General features: G+C 32.9%; 1 protein-coding gene across 1 annotated transcript; it reads right to left on the bottom strand.

Moving 5' to 3' along the window:
- Positions 1–1,548: 1,548 nt before the first annotated feature.
- Positions 1,549–3,075, bottom strand: LOC110787930 (uncharacterized). The gene is made up of 2 exons (XM_021992565.2): positions 3,004–3,075; positions 1,549–2,126 (listed from the first exon to the last, which is right to left on the bottom strand). The coding sequence occupies exon 2, from the start codon at positions 2,101–2,103 to the stop codon at positions 1,717–1,719; it is 387 nt and encodes a 128-aa protein (XP_021848257.1). The 5' UTR covers positions 2,104–2,126; positions 3,004–3,075; the 3' UTR covers positions 1,549–1,716.
- Between the last annotated feature and the right edge of the window lie 16,289 nt (positions 3,076–19,364).

Below are 19,364 nucleotides of genomic sequence, written 5' to 3'. Positions count from 1 at the left end.
AGCCCTTGGGCTTTGGACTTAATGGCCCAATTGATATTCAATTGGGAGCCCAAACAGGTAATATTCAACTTCCTAGCTAATTCAAGCCCCCTTTTTTAGTTTGGGTAATATTCAAGTTCCTAGCTAATTCAGGCCTTTTTTAGTGCCTTAACTTCAGCTCTAAATAGTAAAGGCAATACAATGGCCAAAATTAGCATGGAACACTGACACAAAACAATCCTTGGTAGTCTCGAATGATCCCCCTACCACCTTCTGGCCCTGGACACCCTTGACACGTACGGCTACACTCTAAGTGTAGGCGTACGGCGTAAACGTATGTATTATGAGATTGTAACACCTTTGCTATCGTATCTATTACATTATACTAAAACAACACCATGAGTGACACGTGATACTTTTCGGTGTAAAATTTTCCCGTCAAAAACATTTTCCTAAAAATATATCAACTTTGTTTCTTTTTATTTTCTGTTTTTTTAACGGTGTATGTATGAAAAAAATATTGGAATATAAAATATGACAATTAATAGATACACATAATAACAATTTACTTAAAATATTTTTTGTAATATTTTAGTCAGATATATCAAATAGAGTTAACATATTAAGCGTATGAAATATGTAATACGTAATGAGACGAAAATTGCATATTTAAATGATTAAATTAGCATGTTTACGATTTTTATTTTTTTTGTAAGTATTTATTTATTAACCAAACTTGTAAATACAAAGGTTAAAAACAACCAATACAGCCTGCAAACACTAAGGCTAAAAACAACCAATACATCCACTAGATACCGAGCTCCAAACCTTGGAGTTTTTTTACAAGTAAAACACCTAACTAAATTTTGAATTTGCCTAATAATACTATCAATAAGAATAGGACATGTTTCATTTATTAATTATGCATTTTTTTTATGAGGAGAAATGCATCGATTAAACATTTTATTAAAAAACATCAAATAATAATTTAAGATGTCTTTATGTGTACACGAGATCTAATCTAGGTAGCTATATGCATATATGCCTATATTCTTAAAGAATAGGTTTATGCGGGGTTATTATTGTTTGGAAAATTTCTTACGCCTAATTGCCTACTCTGTATATATATACTGAGTATATACATTTGTCAAACCTCTAATTGAGAACTTCGAGTTGGTCTTGAAATCAACAAAATAAAATAAAACAGTTGAATCTCATTTAAGAAATTAAGATAGCATATTGGATTTTTGGATTAGTTCTTTCAAGTTTCAATTGAATTCGTTCTAATCGCATGTCTATTGTATTTGACAAATAGCTAGTCAACATTGATAGAAATTAATTTGCTTTCAATAAAACTCTCAATATCGAAATTAAATCAAATTCTGTCAAAGTTAGAATACGGTAGGGGACGGATTTTACTCCTTCGAAATCACTAATTCTCTACGGAGTAGGTTTCCTATAAAACCATCTTACGCATAACACCATTGGTATCAACACCATTGGTATCAACATTCATAAACACAAATATATAATGGCAAAACGTAACTACGAAGAATTACTCCATTAGAATAGAAAGTATAACTATTTGATTGAAAGTGTTATAACTATTTGACCCCAATGCATAACTATATGACTAAAAAGTAAAAGTTTATGGTAATAAGATGGTATTATCCATAAAATCTTCTTGTATAAGTTATTGTATTCTCTATAAACCAATAATATTTATAATTGTATTTTCTAGTTACTCTGAAGACAAGCCTTAAAGATCAAGCTATCATCATTAAGGAGCATACTAATAGGCATGTTACCAATCCCTCGAACTAGAGCTAGCATGATCTCCTTCACCATCAAACGAAATGTCTCGAGACCAATTGAACAACTTCCATCAACCTCGAAACTTTTGAAGATTGAGTCATAATCTTCCTTGACGTCTTCATCAGAATGAGCTTCATCATCCAATGCCAGTATCCAGTTACCAAGTCCTCCCTTGGGGAGGTCTTTGCGTGTGACAACTCCATCGTTATCGACATCGAGCATCTTGAATTTTTCATCACTATATTTGTGAAAAGCCTCAGTGTCTTCTACGAATTTGTTGATCATGGAACCATCTATAATCATAATCATTTTTGCACCAAAGTATGGAACACCTATAAAAAGTCAAACAAAGTTAGTTAAGTACGGAATGTTTTCTAATATTTCTTTCTACTTTAATTAATTAATTTTGTACCCTTTAACACGTACGTTCTATCACTACAAAAATTTGCATCTTTTATGACAACCTAATAACGACGGGTAAAAATTCCGTCGTAAAAGGGCTTTTGCGACAGGAATAACAACCTTCGTGACGGAAAATCCCGTCGTTAATCAACAATTAATGGCCTTTAGCGACGGAATTTCCCGTCATTAATGGTACAATTTCTTGTAGTGTATTATTAAGAAATATGGAGTGCTCCATAATCGTCTTTAATTAATTAAGTTATTGACAAGCATATACTCTGTTAAACATAGTCTCTTAGAAGTTATAAGTAATAAAAGTGACGAGTTGACAATGTCTAACTAGACATGGTCATCGGTTAAATTAACTTCAACTTGTTATCATTTACGACATGGTGTTTTATACTGCATGCTAGAATCAAATAAAAAAAAAAATAAACAATTACTCAAACAAGGGTAGAGGTCTGGCCGGGGAGATAGTTAAGAGAAGAACACTAATGATTATGCTAAGCTCTACACTTATTATTCCGTAAAAAAACACAAGATATTGAACAAATAAACAACAATTTCAAAACAAATTGATCCCTTATATATCATTGTTTATTTTATTTAATTAATTTCTCTCGAAATGAAATAAATAAATTCATACGCGAAATTCTACAAAAGTAGTTTTTTTTAATCAATTTATCAAGAATAAATTACTCAGGCTTAAATTACTAAACAAAGTTTTCACCATAGCCATTAAAAAAAATTACAAAACAACGCAAAAGTGTATGAGAATATTTAAAGTAAATATTTAAAAGTGCTTACCTCAGAAAACCTAGAAAACGAGAGCTCTTGTGTTAGGAACAGAATTGAAATATACGAAGTGGTACTCTATAATTGCTTTTATTTATACCCGTATGTATATATGCGGTAATCCGTATCCAATTCGTATTAAGTTTTAAATAGTTTATGTCTAATTATTTATAACTCTTTAATTAAAAGAAACGAATTTTTTTTTCTTGATTCCAAAGAAAAGGACTACTCCCAAATTACTATTTGACCGCTTCATGTGTCAATATTTTCTTGAACGACAACTTTTCAAATTACACTCCTACTCGCTATATATTTTGAATTCGTGCAGTGCAAAAATCTATACCTAGTCTTATATAATAAAAATAATAACTAGTGTGTGGTATAGTCGATGTCCCGAATGCTATACATTGAATAGTTAAAATTTTAAAATTTTCTTAAACTCAATATTTGATAAAATACATGTATATTATAAAGTGAAAAACATTCATCAAGTTCGTCTACTACACAGACACAGTACGTCGTTTATCATGGGAAATAATTTTTCAATTACACCATCTTACAATTTGTATAGTTTGTTTTCTAGTGGAACTAAGTGATTCAAATTAATAAACACCAAATTAGATATATGCAGCCATGCAACGCATTTATGTAGTTAATGCTTAAGACACTTATGACATTATGTTTACTCATGGTTGTCCTAATTCTATAAATTTTTTTCCAAAATAGTTAATAGAAAATCAAAAGTCACATAAAAATTTAGTTTTTTAGACTTCATTTTAACATTCATTTATAAATTAATGTGAAGAGATAAACCCCATTTGATTGTTGGTTAAGATGGTAATGAGAGTTATCATCCATCCTTAAGGTCTGAAGTTTGAACCTCATTGTACGTATTGATTTTTGGTTGTCCATAATATGACATACCATTTGGTGAGTGAATGATGTGGCGTAAAGGGAAGAGTACTACGTGGCACATAGACGTTTTTCTTAACGCCTTTTAATATATTAGTATAGATGTCAATTTCTCACCTTTTTATCACAAACCTCCAAAACTTCATCATAACAATTACATTAAACATATCATTTGGTGAGTTAATGATGTGACGCAAATGGAAGAGTACTACGTAGCACATAGACGTTTTTCTTAACGTCTTTTAATATATTAGTATAGATGTCAATTTCTCACCTTTTTATCACAAACCTCCAAAACTCCATCGTAACAATTACATTAAATAGTTTTTTTTTACGGTTTTTTCATAAAATAACCCTGAGGTTTCACGGAACGCACCAAATACCCCTCATGTTTTCAAAAAAACATATTGTACCTTTATTTAAACTTAAGTGCACCAAATGCCCCTATTTTTTACCTTCCGTTAGTCCTCCGCTAAGTCATGTTTATAATTCACTAAATACAACTATAAGTAAGCTTATTGCACTATATACCCCTATTTTAAACTTGTTGTACCAAATACCCAATTAGTCATTCCAAGCTAGTGAAGTCGATCTTCCAAGCCTACCAATTGAGAATCTTTCATCTAATATATGGGTCTGAAGGGCTTCTCTGCTTGCAGGATCCTCCTTAAACACAAATGTAGAGTTGGCAATTTCAACCGAATTCGATGGATATCCATCCACCCGATCCAGATTATACGGACGAAAACCCGAAAATAAGCGGATGGTTGACGGATGATGGATGGATTGGATGACGGGTGGGTTGGATATGGATGAAGGTGCATCCAACCCAACACCCGATCCATCAACCTATTACATTAGTTGTATGTTTTAATTTATCATAATTTACTTTCATAATATATTTATTATTGTAAATAAAACTATACTAGACATAAGCGTAACACAAAATATTGCGCGCATTCCCTTACTAGTATAACACAAAGATAAATCTAAAGCTTTGTAAAAGTTACGCAATGGTTTTTCAAAAAGAAAAATAGTCATGTGGACTATATGTGGAGTAATTATTCCTAATTGAAATATGTGTCACTTTAAGTTGTTTTTATATATCTTCAAATTTATTTCACCCGATTCTCACCCGACCCACCCGGATCACCCGTGGATGATGGATGGGTTGGATGTGGATGAAGAATTTTACGGATGATGGATGGGTTGGATGACGGATGAAATGTCATAGATGGATGCGGATTGAGCTTCACCCGATCCAAACCCGATCCATTGCCACCCCTACACAAATGCCTCCAAATTATCTTTGAAACCTCCTGGACTTGTTCCCATTAAACACTATTGATATCTTGCCACAAGATATCAATTAATACAAAAGGTTTTGCTCGCACAAGATGTAAGTACCTTTATTGTACAGTTGTACACTAGCTTAACTTTTACCCAAATTTTTGTAACTTTTACCTTTTCTTTGCACTTTTAATATGTTTTAATTAACTTTTATATTATAAAAAACAAGTTGATAGATAAACATTTTAGAGGGTTAAATGATATTATTTAGAAATAATTATAAAAAAAATCCAACCTTTGTCCGTTCTTCTAAAGGCAGTCCCACATATGAGTAATCTATGAATAATTCAAACTTTAGGGGGTGTCTTCCAAAACCAGTATGTTTTACCTACAACTTAAACAATCAGTTAATTTTATAATTTACAAGTTAGATACGCTATGTGTCGCATCCTGATTGGTTTGTGTTTTTTGATTTTTTTTATAATTAAAAAACCCCTATACTCTTATCTGATTTCCTCCCTTTCTCACCTATCACAACCCTTTCTCTTTCTCTGATCCCCCCCCCCCAACCGCCACAACCTCATTGCATCTCCTCCCCACCCTTTCTCCCTCCTCCTCCTCTCCAACTCCCCCGACACAAGCCTACTGATCGTATCCCAACCACTCCCGCTCGAAATTTCATTATCATTCTCCTTGTTTTTCTCTCATTCTCCGCCGAATCTAGCGACGCCGGCCATACCCCAACCTCCCTACTACTTTGTTCTCGTTCTCATACAGTCACACTCTATTCCTTCATTGTGGTTCTTCCTCTATTTACTCCTTTTTTCTCTCTCTAAAATCCACCCCACTTTTAATATTGTCGTCGCTCAACCGCTTTCATCTCTTAAGACATTAGCATGATTTTTTGATCTCGCCTGATTCCTCCATTATTAAGGCATGCTCAATTTTCATTCTTTACTTTAATTTTCATTGCAATTTTATGTTCCTGGGCAATTTTTCCTGGGATTTTATTTTCAATTTTTTGATGTTCTGGGACTTTTTTCAATTATTTTTCAATGTGTGTGTTTTTAGTTTTTCTGCGTTTACTTTTTTCTTCAATTTTTCTATTTTTTAAATCAAAATTCCAAGTTTTGGTGGGTGTTGTATTTCTTTGAATGAACTGAATTGAACAACTGGAATCCATCAAATTATTTTTTATAGGGAAACAATGAGAAGGAGAAAATGTAATAAATGATGAAGGTGGAGAAAGCTATATGGGGATTGGATATTGATGAAATTCAATTGTCGATGTTGTGTCTATGTTTACAATTTCTCTTTGATGCAGCTAACTGTAAATGTTACTTGCTAGTCTGAATTTAACATTTTGATGGCGTGTCAGTTGTAAATTTAGGTTGATTTGCTAATTTCTGTGACATGTGTAATTGGAATTGCGGTACACAACTCGATCACATTTGTAATTGGAATTGTGTGAGAGAAAAATGTGAGATTTTGGAGGAGATAAGGGGTGGCGCAACCATGGGCGGAGACCTAGGGAAGTTATCATGGAAGATGGGAGGAGAGAGAATGTCATCAATTGGGGATGGGAGCAAGACAAATATAACGTTTTAATTAAAATTAAAATTTAATGAATTTAGACCAATCAGAATGAGACACGTGCCATATTAACTTATTAATTCGGTTACCAACAGGTTAAAACCTGTTTTTTCGAAGACATCGCTTAAAGCTTGATTTATTCATAGATTACTCATAGGGGGAACTGTTTTTAGAAGAACAGGAAAATGATGGATTATTTGTTTTACAAAATTTCCTTTTTTTATACATTAGTAGTGATTTTTGAAGAAATAATTTTTATTAAAATGAAAAAATTTATCACTAAAAAAAAAAAGATAACTTTTATTTATATAAGGGTAACTTATTAAATGGTTTGCGATAAATAAAAGTAATCTAAAGGGGAGAGAGTTTATGTAGTCACTTAAATGTTTCTTAAGCTCTGTTTGGCATGGCATTTCAGACATCTTAAATGATAAGGTGATGAAATTCTACTTCACCTTAATGATTACAGCGGTTTGGCAAGGTCCTAAAATCGACTTAAATTGAGATATTACTTTGATTATCATTTCAATTTAAGGTTCTTAAACTTTCATGGTTTTTTAGGGGTCCTTAAAATTTCATGTAATCTCCCTTTAATTTATTATTTAAATATTTAGCTCCTTAAATCATTAATTCTGCCAAACAATACATCTAAGTACCTTATTAGTTTCTACATTTTACTAGTTTTATATATCACATTTTCCATTTAAGCTAATTTATCACTTTCAGCTTTATTTCAATTAATGTTGCATAGCAGAGCTATAGTCCATCCCACATACAAAAGCAACCATTTTGGAATTGATACGAAACACTTCGTATATAGATATATCCACTACCAGTGGAGGACCCAGGATTTTCAACTGGGGGGGGGGGCACCAATCAACTAACTAAATAGTAAACACCGTTTTTTTGTGTGTGTGCAAATGAGCCATAATGTTGGGGATGAGAATCGAAACCACGATCACCTGAAATCGGGAGGGAATCTGTAACCAACTGAGCTATCCCCACTCTCAGACTTTAAACAATGTTAAAGGAAACGATACTCAGTGGAGAATTTTTTTTTTTTTTTTTTTTTGGTAACACATTAGCACGTCGTCGTTTTTTTTTTTTTTTTGACATAATCCTCTTATTTCTTTTAAGGTTATAATATCATCAAAGGTCCGTAAAAAAAATACGATATTATAAAGGAATAATTAATGTTCCTCATCTAGATACCTAGAAAGTAGAGCCACTTATGTACTTCGTATGTGGTAATTGCCAAAAATTACAATAATAAATAAGTTATTGAGCAAGACTTAACCTAAATTCGGTGCAACAAATTAAAAAAATCCAATAATTGCCTATTTTGTAGCTCAGAGCAACATATTAATAATATCTTTGATTTAGTTCAAAAAAGCACACAAAAATATCAATAAAATAAATAAATGGAAATAAAATAAAACAAAAGCAACCAAAATTTGATACTAAACTGAAAAATATACAAAAGAAATCCAAAACCAGTATGCTAATTGATTAGCCTATATTGATTTTTTAAAATTCTCACAAAAAGGGAGCAAAATTTCTTTTATGAAAAATCGATCCCCTGTTCTATTTAGACTCTAGGAATAAGTTACTTGCATACTCCAATAACCACTAGAGCAAAGGAATGTTTGTGATGATTTATGTAGTGTATTGTATATATATTATAAACCTGTGGGTTTTCTTTTTGTAAAAATGAAACAGTTTTTTTTTCCCCGGGAGGAGAGGGGGGGCACGTGCACCCCCTGGCCCTGCACTAGGTCCGCCACTGTCCACCACATTCAATTCAAGATCAACAACCATATATAAGCACAAAATTGTTGTTAGGGTTGTTCATCGATCCAAATAAACTGGATACTCAATTTCTCAAGACTTTTATTCGTACTATGACGTATAAATGTATAATCGAACTTAGACCGCACGGGACAAGACCCCTTTAGAATATAACTAGATTTAAAGCCCGTGTGATGCACGGGTTAATTTTTTTTTTTATGAGATTTTTTTTCCAACTTTAAGCGATAGTTAGAACAATGATTGTTTTTATAACCAATGACTTTTAACGGGTCTTTATTTATCTATTAAAAAAGTTCAAAATTCATCTCTTATTATATTTTACCGCGTCTTTATTTATCTATTTTTATTTTTTCTTATTATCTTTTACTGAATTTATTAACCTTTATCACTTATTATCTTTTACTGGGTTTTTAATTATCTATTTTTATTTTTCCCTTATTATCTTTTATTAATTTTTATTTATATTTATCTCTTATTATCTTTTACTGGGGCTTTATTTATCTATTTTTAATTTTTAATAAATCTAAAATAATATTATTGTTTGATTACATGAAAATCCTACGTGGCGATCCGAATGCTCTCCAAAAAACTCTCATTTATATATATGAAATAATATATATATATATATATATATATATATATATATATATATATATATATATATATTAGATTGGGCTTCATCTTCCAAGGAGTTTTTTTGGTTGAAATGTCGGGACTGAAATATTGGGCCATAATTGTAAATTAGATCCGTACATGGAATATATTTGTGCAGTTGTGCTATTTGAGTTGTAGGCCTCAGCCCATGGATTATTTAGGAAATTAGGTTGCATCTTTCAAACACTTTGACATGTTAGGTCATATGGGTTAAAATATTGGATTGCATAGATAGCAATATCCAAACAAAAAGTTCTAATTCAATCCAAATTTCGTGCTGTTTCAATTTCAAACTTATCAATGAAAGTGAACCTTTTTTTTTTTCAAGGGATCAACTAGTATAGTACCCGTGTGATGCATGGTTTATAATATAAATATAAAATTACATGAAATCTGGTAGACAATTTTCATCGAAATAAAGATTATAGATACTCTCCTAATTAAAATTAACTATGGATAAACTTGCTATTGCTCATTCAATGTCTTATTTTTTAGGTGAAACTATTATAGTACCCGTGCGATGCACGATTTATAATCTAAATATAAATTTATATGAAATTTTGGTAGACAATTATCGCTAAAATATTTCTTATAGGTATCTCCTAACTAAAACATTCACGGATAAATTTGTTATTGACCCTTTCAGTCTCTTATTTATTAAAAAAATTTAAATAAATAATGGTACATGGACAAAATTATTTTCATTCTCTGCCAAGCATTAAGTTATCTCATCCACCCTTCCTTTCGGTTGTCATACACACTTAATACTTGCCTCATTTACCTCATTATTCGATCACTTAACGCCTACCCACCTCTCCCAATCCCCGTCTCTAGAGGTTGGGTACAAAATAAAATTCATGCACGCTCCATCACCCACCTATGTAAACTCACCCCTAGAGTCAACATTTTTTGTTTGGGTAAAAGAGTTTTAAATTGTAAAACTATGTTCTGGCGTCTTCGATAATCCGGTTGTCTGATTAAATTCAATGAATAAATAAATAAACATTATAATATGTACGTTAGTAGTAAAAAAATATGTTGATACATATTCCCTCCGTAATACTTGAAACGCTTTCCTTATCGGGCCGTCCCGGATTACTTGAAACGCTTCTAAAAATGAAAACTTTACATAATATTTTATTATTTTCTCAGCTTACCTAAGGGCCCACCAACAACTCTACTACCCCAAATAAACATTAAAAAATTCATGACCCCCCATCACATTCCACTATCTATATTAAAAAAATACCCCACTACTAACTACCTTTCAATTAAATAAGAAGTCAATTATAATGAATTAAACTCCGTGTCGGTCAAACGGTTTCAAGTATTCCGGGACGGAGGGAGTATAATTTAAAATACATTCTCGCCCCGTTACCCGTGGCAGATACATTTTTAAACCCATCACCCACCAAAATTTCCTTCATCCCCCCCCCCCCCCCCCCAACTTTGAGAAGATGCGCGAAGGATCTCCCTATATAGTGGCATCCCTATATTTGGTAAATAAGTCATTTTGCCTTTACCTAACTTTTGAATATATTGACATAACTTCATTACTAAAATTAATTGTATTACATATAATATTGATAAAATATTTAAAAGTGACATGCATAATTAGGATTGGATGAGTGGTCTAAATCCAGGAAATATCACCAAGGTACGTACATGTTATCCTTATACCAGTTCACCAACACCAAATCTATATTTATTAGTCAATGTTAGTCAATCATTCACATTTATCTTCGTCAATGAAAGTGAAAGTGAACTCTTTTTTTTAGGGATCAATGAAAGTGTACTCGGATGAATTTATTATTACTCTATTTTGTAAGGAACTAAAAAGTTACCCAAATGAATTACTTTATCATCTTACTGGTAGAATTATAAAACGTCACCTTAACTCTATATAGAAAATTACTAACATAAGTTGGTGGTGGAACTCTCCTTGTGACTTGGAGGTCACATGATCGAGCTCATCAGTTGCAAAACACTTTCGAGCGGTTCAAACTTAGACCTATGTAGCTTGATTGACGAACCTATGATAGCACAAATTCTTATTTACATGGGGTGTACGATAAATTTCGTACACCGAAGTTAAAGTTGACGTAAAATGCTTAACGTTACCCTTATATATGTAAAAGTTATCTATTTTTTAGTGATAAAATTTTCATTTTAATAAAAAATATTTTTTCAAAATCACTAATAATGTATAAAGTTAATCATTTAACACTTTAACTTAAGATAGCAGACAATAAAAACTCTTTAAGATATTTATCTATTAACTTTTTTTTAATTAATAATGTAAAAGTTAGAGAAAATTGGGTAAAAGTTAGAGAAAACTGGGTAAAAGTTATGTTGGTGTACAATACATGTATTCTACACCTTATACATACAAGACCTCTTACATATATAAATGTTGATTTAGCAGGTTTCCTTATTAATTAGACAAAAAAATCTACATCATTATTGTAAGATTGTCTCATACAAAAATTGGTCGTCTACTCATCTATAACATATAATATTTGAATGGCAACGGGTGAGTGTACTCAGCCTCGTATGTTATAAAAACTCATAAAAACTAATAAACAACGGAAATATATACAGATAATTTGATTGAATTTCATGATTTGGATTAGATTAGTAGGTAAAGACGTCCTTTTAGGCCTCAAGAGATTTTTGTACATGAATTAATAAATGAAACTATTGAGGATAACGCAGTTATCCTATGTGATAGAATATCGAATATAGTAGAGTTATGTTATAACTAGGCTATATGATATAAGATAGAAGTATATATAAATTAGAAACCTATTAAGTGTAGGAGATCTAGTTTGTATTATAAATAGAGGCGTATGCCCACGTATAACAAAACAACACAATATTATATTTTTCCCATCAATAATATATTTTATCATGGTATCAGAGCAGGTTAATTAGATCTTGGGATCGTTTACACAAATATACCCCCTGCCGGTGGGTTAGAAAATTAAGCTCACCGGCAGGATTTACAAAAAGTTTGTCGATTTTTCTCTCTTTCAATTATTTCCGCTGCGCAATTTCTTTGTTTTATTTTTTTCTCTCGTTGCTCTTTGAAATTATTACTCCTTTTGATGTTCGTGGCCGGAGTGGTTTGCTCGATTGTTTGTTATGTTCGTCCAATTATGCCTAACAATATGCCTAGTGGATGATTTGGGTAGTAGTAAGGTTTTTGTCTTCATGTTGGAGTACTACTAAAACTCCACGAAAGTTGTCATGATTTATCGGTTCTTCATGTGTCGTAAGACATGGACGGTTCTCCATATGTCGTAAGATATGGACGGTTTTTCATGTGTCGTAAGACATGGACGGTTCTCCTTCTGCCGTAAGAGAGGTTTTTTATATTGGCAATTTTTTTTCCTTGTATGAAACGACAGGAGTCACAGGACTCCTTGAAACGACAGTAACGACAGGAATCCCTGACACGGCAGGGCAGGCATATGATTTTTTTTCTTGTACGAAACGACAGGACTCCTTGAAACGACAGTAACAACAGGACTCCTTGACACGACAAGACAGGCATATAACATTTTTTCTCTTGTACGAAACGACCGGACTCCTTGAAACGACAGTAACGACATGACTCCTTGACACGACAAGACAGGCATATGATATTTTTCCTTGTACGAAACGACATGACTCCTTGAAACGACAGTAACGACCGGGCTCCTTGACACGACAGGACAAGCATATGGCATATTTTTTTATTTCTCCAATCGCAAGGTTCGTGAAACTGCCGTTCCGATTGCGGGGTATTGAGGATAACGCAGTTATCCTATATGATAGAATATCGAATATAGTAGAGTTATGTTATAACTAGGTTATATGATATAAGATAGAAGTCTATATGAATTAGGAAACCTATAAAGAGTATGAGATCTAGTTTGTATTATAAATAGAGGCGTATGCCCACATATAACAAAACAAAACAATATTATATTTTCCTCCCTATTATATTTTATCAGAAACACTTATATTAGTTAAATTTACCTAATATTATTTTTTCCATGAAAAGAACCTGGAAATGTTGACATGTAACGTGTTGAAGAATCAATAGAAGAAGGCAAGATACATGTTCCATGCATGATTCATCCAATCAAGGCAGCAGTTCCTACCATATATTGTTGCTTAATCTTGTCAAAAACAAAGAAAAAATAAACCCAAAAATTCAAGGTTAGTTAATTAATATAGTCGTGAATCGTGATAGTTAAGTTAATTAGAATAGAAATAAATTTCGTGAATTTGGTGAGAGATTGTGAATTGTACGGCCCGTACGCAAGTGTTGAATATTACCATTACTGATTACTGTGATCAGGTCGTATTTATTATGTACAACCCGCACGCAAGCAATATGATTGTGATATGTGGAAATTGGAAAAGCCTATATTCCGCATAGATGATAGATCACACCACTTGATAATCGTTTTTTGGTACTCCTCTCTTTTTAAACAGTTGGAGTATTAAATAAACGGTTTTTTCATGAAATGCCCCTGAGGTTTCACGAAATGCATCAAATACACCCGCGCGTTTCAAAATACATAATATACCCCTATTTAAACTTATTTGCACCAAATGCCCTTAGAATTAACGGAAGTCTAACTCCGTTAACATTAACTCTTAATTAATCTAACTAATCCTAATTTAACCATAATTAAACACCGATTAGTCTAATTAATCCTAATTAACACCTAATGAACCTTAATTAACTCTAACTCCCCTCTCTCCTCTCACTCTCCTCTATCCTCTCAATCTCACGCCTTTTTCTGGGTATCAAAATGGTGAACCCAACCACAATATTTCCTTCTTCAAACCATCTTCATCAAACATCAATTGCTAACTCATGTAGATATGTACTTCATGATATATGTTGGTTACTTGAGTAGCTTGGGACGGTGACGAAATCGGGAGGTTTAGGAGCGGATTTCTTAGGATCTGGCGGCTGAGGGGTGGTTTCAGGCTTTAAGGGCGGAGGGGTGGTTTCTGGCTTTGAGGGCGGCGGAAGAGGAGAGACAGTGTTGAAAGCGGAGGTGGTGTTGATGGGTGATTGGACCTCCATTGGTGGTGGTGGTTGTATTTGTGCTTGCTGCTCTCGTGAATGGAAAGTCAAGTTGACAGACATTGATTTGGCTGCCCTCGATTCCAATCGCTGCTATTCTACTCTCCTATTTCTGCTACTGCTGCTATATATCTCTTTCTGCAGAAGAACTCAACCCCAAGAACGAAAATAAGAAAACAAAATCGAAAAAGAAATTAAAATTTGAAGACGAAATTCATTCTAATCTACGAATTGTTTATGATTCTCTAATCTAATTCTAACTACCCTGCGCTATTCTCTTTCCTAGCTGTTATTCTACCTCGCCCAATACAAATTAGAACTTCGTTTTAGAATTTGTTCTTCAGCATTTATGTTCTTCTTTTTGGTTCGAGGGAGCAGCTGCGATTAGAGGAGATAGAGAATAGCGCAGCAGGAATTGTTTTATGTTTTTCAGATTTTGATTTTTGTTGGTTTTCCTATTTTAGATTTTGCAGCTGGGTTCTTCGTGAGTATATAATAGCAGCAACAACAACAACAAAGGGCGAAAAATGGCAGAATTTGGGTAAATTAGAGAGAGATTAGAGCCACTAGAATTCCAATTTGTAGTTTAGATTTTCGATTTTAGGTATTAAACTCTCAAATTTTCATATTCTCTTCTTCAATTTTTTGGGTTTTGTTCTTGAATTTTCAGATTTATTGTTCTTCAATTTTGGGCTTCAAATTCAATTGTATTTGTTAGCTAGAGTTAATTAGAGGCAATTAGAGGTTAATACTAACGGAGTTAACGGCCGTTAGTCATTAAAGATATTCAAGGGCATTTGGTGCATTTTTTTAAGAAATAGGGGTATATTATGTATTTTGAAACGCGCGGGTGTATTTGGTGCATTTTGTGAAACCTCAGGGGCATTTCATGAAAAAACCGTTAAATAAACTTTAAACGTATAATTATTCAGGGTTGTTCTTTATTTCTAGTTAAATTCTTGTAAATAATTGTTTAAAGGAATTTAAGATTATATATATTTTCTTAAAAGTGATAAATAATATGGAGTAATGTAAACAAGTTTCGAACCAATGTGCGAAGTATATTAATTGAATTAAATCTACCAATTACGAAATTTATTTATATTGTTAAGGGGATATTATTTGAAATTTAAATAAATTACGTAAATTTATTGTCAAGTTGGGCAATTTTGTAGTACGCACAACAAAGTTCGGCTATTTCTTTGTCAATACGTTTGAATCCAATATGAGAATACGAACACACGTGTTTAAAATAGTTTTGATTGTATCCTACAAATTACAACCAGCTGAAATATAATCAGATACAAGTAGCACAAGTTAGCAATGAACTGAGCTTTGGGTGGTAATTAAACTTGTAATGTTTTATACGGTACTTCGTATAAAATAGTGATATACTCGTGTTATTGTCCACAGCTCATAGTATTGTGGCGTTAAAGGACTTAGGCAAATTGATATTGACTTTTTCCTTCAAAACCTAATTTAAAAAGTGATTAAATATCAGTCTTAATCAAAGTGATGTTAAAATCTTGGACCAATGACTTCATTTTATTTCTCTAATTATTAAAAGTATGTGCTACATATAAATAATGAAGCTAAACTAATATGCTAAATATAAAGTTGGACAAAAAACCAGCTTCGAAAGTATAATGACACACTTATATTGACTAGATGGGGTCTTGGTCTATTACTATATTCCTCCCTATTTAAATGTCCTTTTGCTTCTAGAATCTAATATTGCATATCTTTTGTCGCTAAAATTTAAGTAAAGTTAGGGTGAGAAAGAAAAAAAGTATTAAAGTAGTTCTTTCTGGCCACTAAATACATATATATGCCCTCGAATGCAATTTTCTATTTACAATATGTTATAGTTATAGCGTTAGGAATATTACGAGATAACAATCTAGACAAAGCACACACAATATTAATAACTTGGTATACCCACGTCCCAACTTGTATTATTAATCAAAACCGTTATTAATAATACAATCAATCAACCTCACAGGTGTTTCTCTCAAACTTTGCCCAAGCTCAGGATCTCAAGCATATCAATCATAATGGTATATAAATCCCTATTTATATACCCCAACTTCCTAACCCTAGCCCTAGTATTAGGAAACACAATATTACTAGAATATTACAATTTAGGAGAAACCAATATACTAACAAATCTATCCCTAAAATACAACTCGTAAAATAGGAATACAATAACATAATATATCTCCTAAATAAATATCAAGTAATATACCATAACTGAAACTCATTGTCATATTGGGTTTAATATTAACAATTTCTCCCCTTCAACCCAATATGGCCACAACCGATTTAACGGTCACTATTGAAACACTGTCGTCCATCCGACAATGCCTCCCCTCGAACAAGAACATCTCCATCTAACACAAATATATTTCTTTTATTCTTCCAACCTTTGAGTATCACCAATCCCTTTTTAGTGACCTCCAAACTACTGTTTTTCACCATAATAGTATAACTCAAACCATCTAATCTACCCAATGAAATTAGATTCCGTTCTAACTTTGGTACGTACCTCACTTCCGCTAACTTTCGAACACGACCATTGCAAAGTTTTACCACAACCTCACCAATGCCGTCAACTTTTACCTTCTTACCATCCGGCAAAGTAACCATCTTCCCTTCACACTCTTCATAGGATGAGAACCATTCCCTCCTAGCACATATGTGATGAGAACTTCCCGAGTCAAGCACCCAACCGTCTTTTGGCCCTTTATCTTCTTGAACCAAAAGAGCATCACCAACATCATCATCATCTCCTTCCGCATACGAAACACGTCCCTTCTCGCGAGTTTTCTTCAACTCCTTCAAGTCTTCTTTTGCTTTAGGACACATAGTTTGTATATGACCCAACTCTACACAATAGAAACACTTAATATTAGGGTTATGTTTCTTACCAAATTTCTTTCTCTTCTCACGTGCATCTACCACGAATGCTCCTCCATCCGATGAATCATCCGAGCTTTGCTTCATCAATTTTTCTTTCTCTAGAAGAACAATAATAGTCTCTTCCAAAGCCAACTTCGTTTTCCCCACCAACAAATTAAGAAGTAATCACAGTATTATACTTCTTTGGTAGAGACACAAGTATAAGAATAGCTTTGTCCTCATCCTTTAATTTTCATCCAAATTATTAAGTTGGTTTATCAAGCCATTGAAACGATTCAAATGATCTCTCAAATCTCCATCTTCTTCCATCTCGAGTCCGAACAAATCTTTCTTGAGAAATAACTTGTTGGCCAAAGACTTGGAATGATATGTCTTTGTCAACTTTTCCCACAACTTTTAGGGTTATCTTCCTCAAGAACATCATACTTAATTTTCGGTGCAAGGGCCAACCGGATTGTCGATGCCGCACTTAACTTCATGTCTTCCCACTTTGCCTTTTCTATTTCGGTAGGCTTCTTGTATTCAAGGGTTCCATACAACCCTTGTTGGATTAGGAGATCTTTCACCGTGCTCTGCCATAAGGCAAAATTGTTCCTTCCATTGAACAATTGAATCTCGAACCTTCCACCAAATTTCTCCATCACGAACCTTAGCTCTTGATACCACTTGTTAGGAATAGTACGAGATAACAATCTAGACAAAGCACACACAATATTAATAACGTGGTATACCCACGTCCCAACTTGTATTATTAATCAAAACCGTTATTAATAATACAATCAATCAACCTCACAGGTGTTTCTCTCAAACTTTGCTCAAGCTCAGGATCTCAAGCATATCAATCATAATGGTATATAAATCCCTATTTATATACCCCAACTTCCTAACCCTAACCCTAGTATTAGGAAACACAATATTACTAGAATATTACAATTTAGGAGAAACCAATATACTAACAAATCTATCCCTAAAATACAACTCGTAAAATAGGAATACAATAACATAATATATCTCCTAAATAAATATCAAATAATATACCATAACTGAAACTCATTGCCATATTGGGTTTAATATTAATATATAGTTTGATTGTACGGTGATTATCCTCGTTGTCACCAAAGCTCCATGGACTAAAAATGGAATTGCGTGTAATTTTGAGGGGAAAGAAGTCTAAGTAGGGATCCCAAACTAGCCAAACCCAGGGTAATTATCTAGAAGAAACTCAGCACAATAACTAATCATGAGATTAGCTTAATTAGATTGAGGATCAAACCCGACCCGTAAAAATGGATAAAATGTGTGAAACCTAGAGACTTTCTCCCTAAGTTTTCTCTCGGTGCATGATAGCATGCCGTGCACCGTAGCCATGGCAGGGAAATCTAGCGATAAACCTCAAGGTTGTTGGATAAATGATAAATAAAGCATTATTTATTTTTAGCTAAAAATAAATTAAGCAATTAGTATCATCCTTTGCAAGATTATAGGATGCGTAAGAGAAATGACAATTTGAGGTGTTAAGCTATTTACTTTAATTCGCCCACTATTTTAGGAAAAACAAAAGCATATATAAACATGCTATTGATTATTTGTAATATAATCCTAAAACAAAAAGGAAACACAAAAGCAAAGAGAGAAAAGCTTTAAGAGAATTTTTTAGAGAAAAATTCTTGGGTGTAATTGGGGTGTGTATGGGTTGTGAGTTACAATAAGTATTGTGAACACTTGTGTATTATTTATCTTTTCAGTAAAAGTTTTGCAGCGTATTTAGAGATTATAATACTTGTCAGATAATCAAATTATTTGTGTGTTATTTTAAATATTATTGTTATTCCCGCTAACCTGATTCATTAGGAAAGTTGCATAATTTCTTAACAACTGGTATCAGAGCCGAGTTGGTAAATTTTGTTCGTATCCTTAGACGAATCGTCAAATACGATCCAAAGAAGTTAGATTTGAGTGGGTGCAATGGCTGCAGATGAAGGAAAGATAAAACTCGAGAAATTCGATGGTGCAGATTTCGGGTTTTGGAAGATGCACATCGAAGATTACCTATATCAGAAAAAGCTTTATGAACCTCTCTCAGAAACTAAGCCAGAGGGAATGAAAG

The sequence above is a fragment of the Spinacia oleracea genome, chromosome 4 (genome assembly GCF_020520425.1).
Source record: "Spinacia oleracea cultivar Varoflay chromosome 4, BTI_SOV_V1, whole genome shotgun sequence".
Taxonomy (NCBI): domain Eukaryota; kingdom Viridiplantae; phylum Streptophyta; class Magnoliopsida; order Caryophyllales; family Amaranthaceae; genus Spinacia; species Spinacia oleracea.
This window is presented reverse-complemented; position numbering and strand designations above follow the sequence as displayed.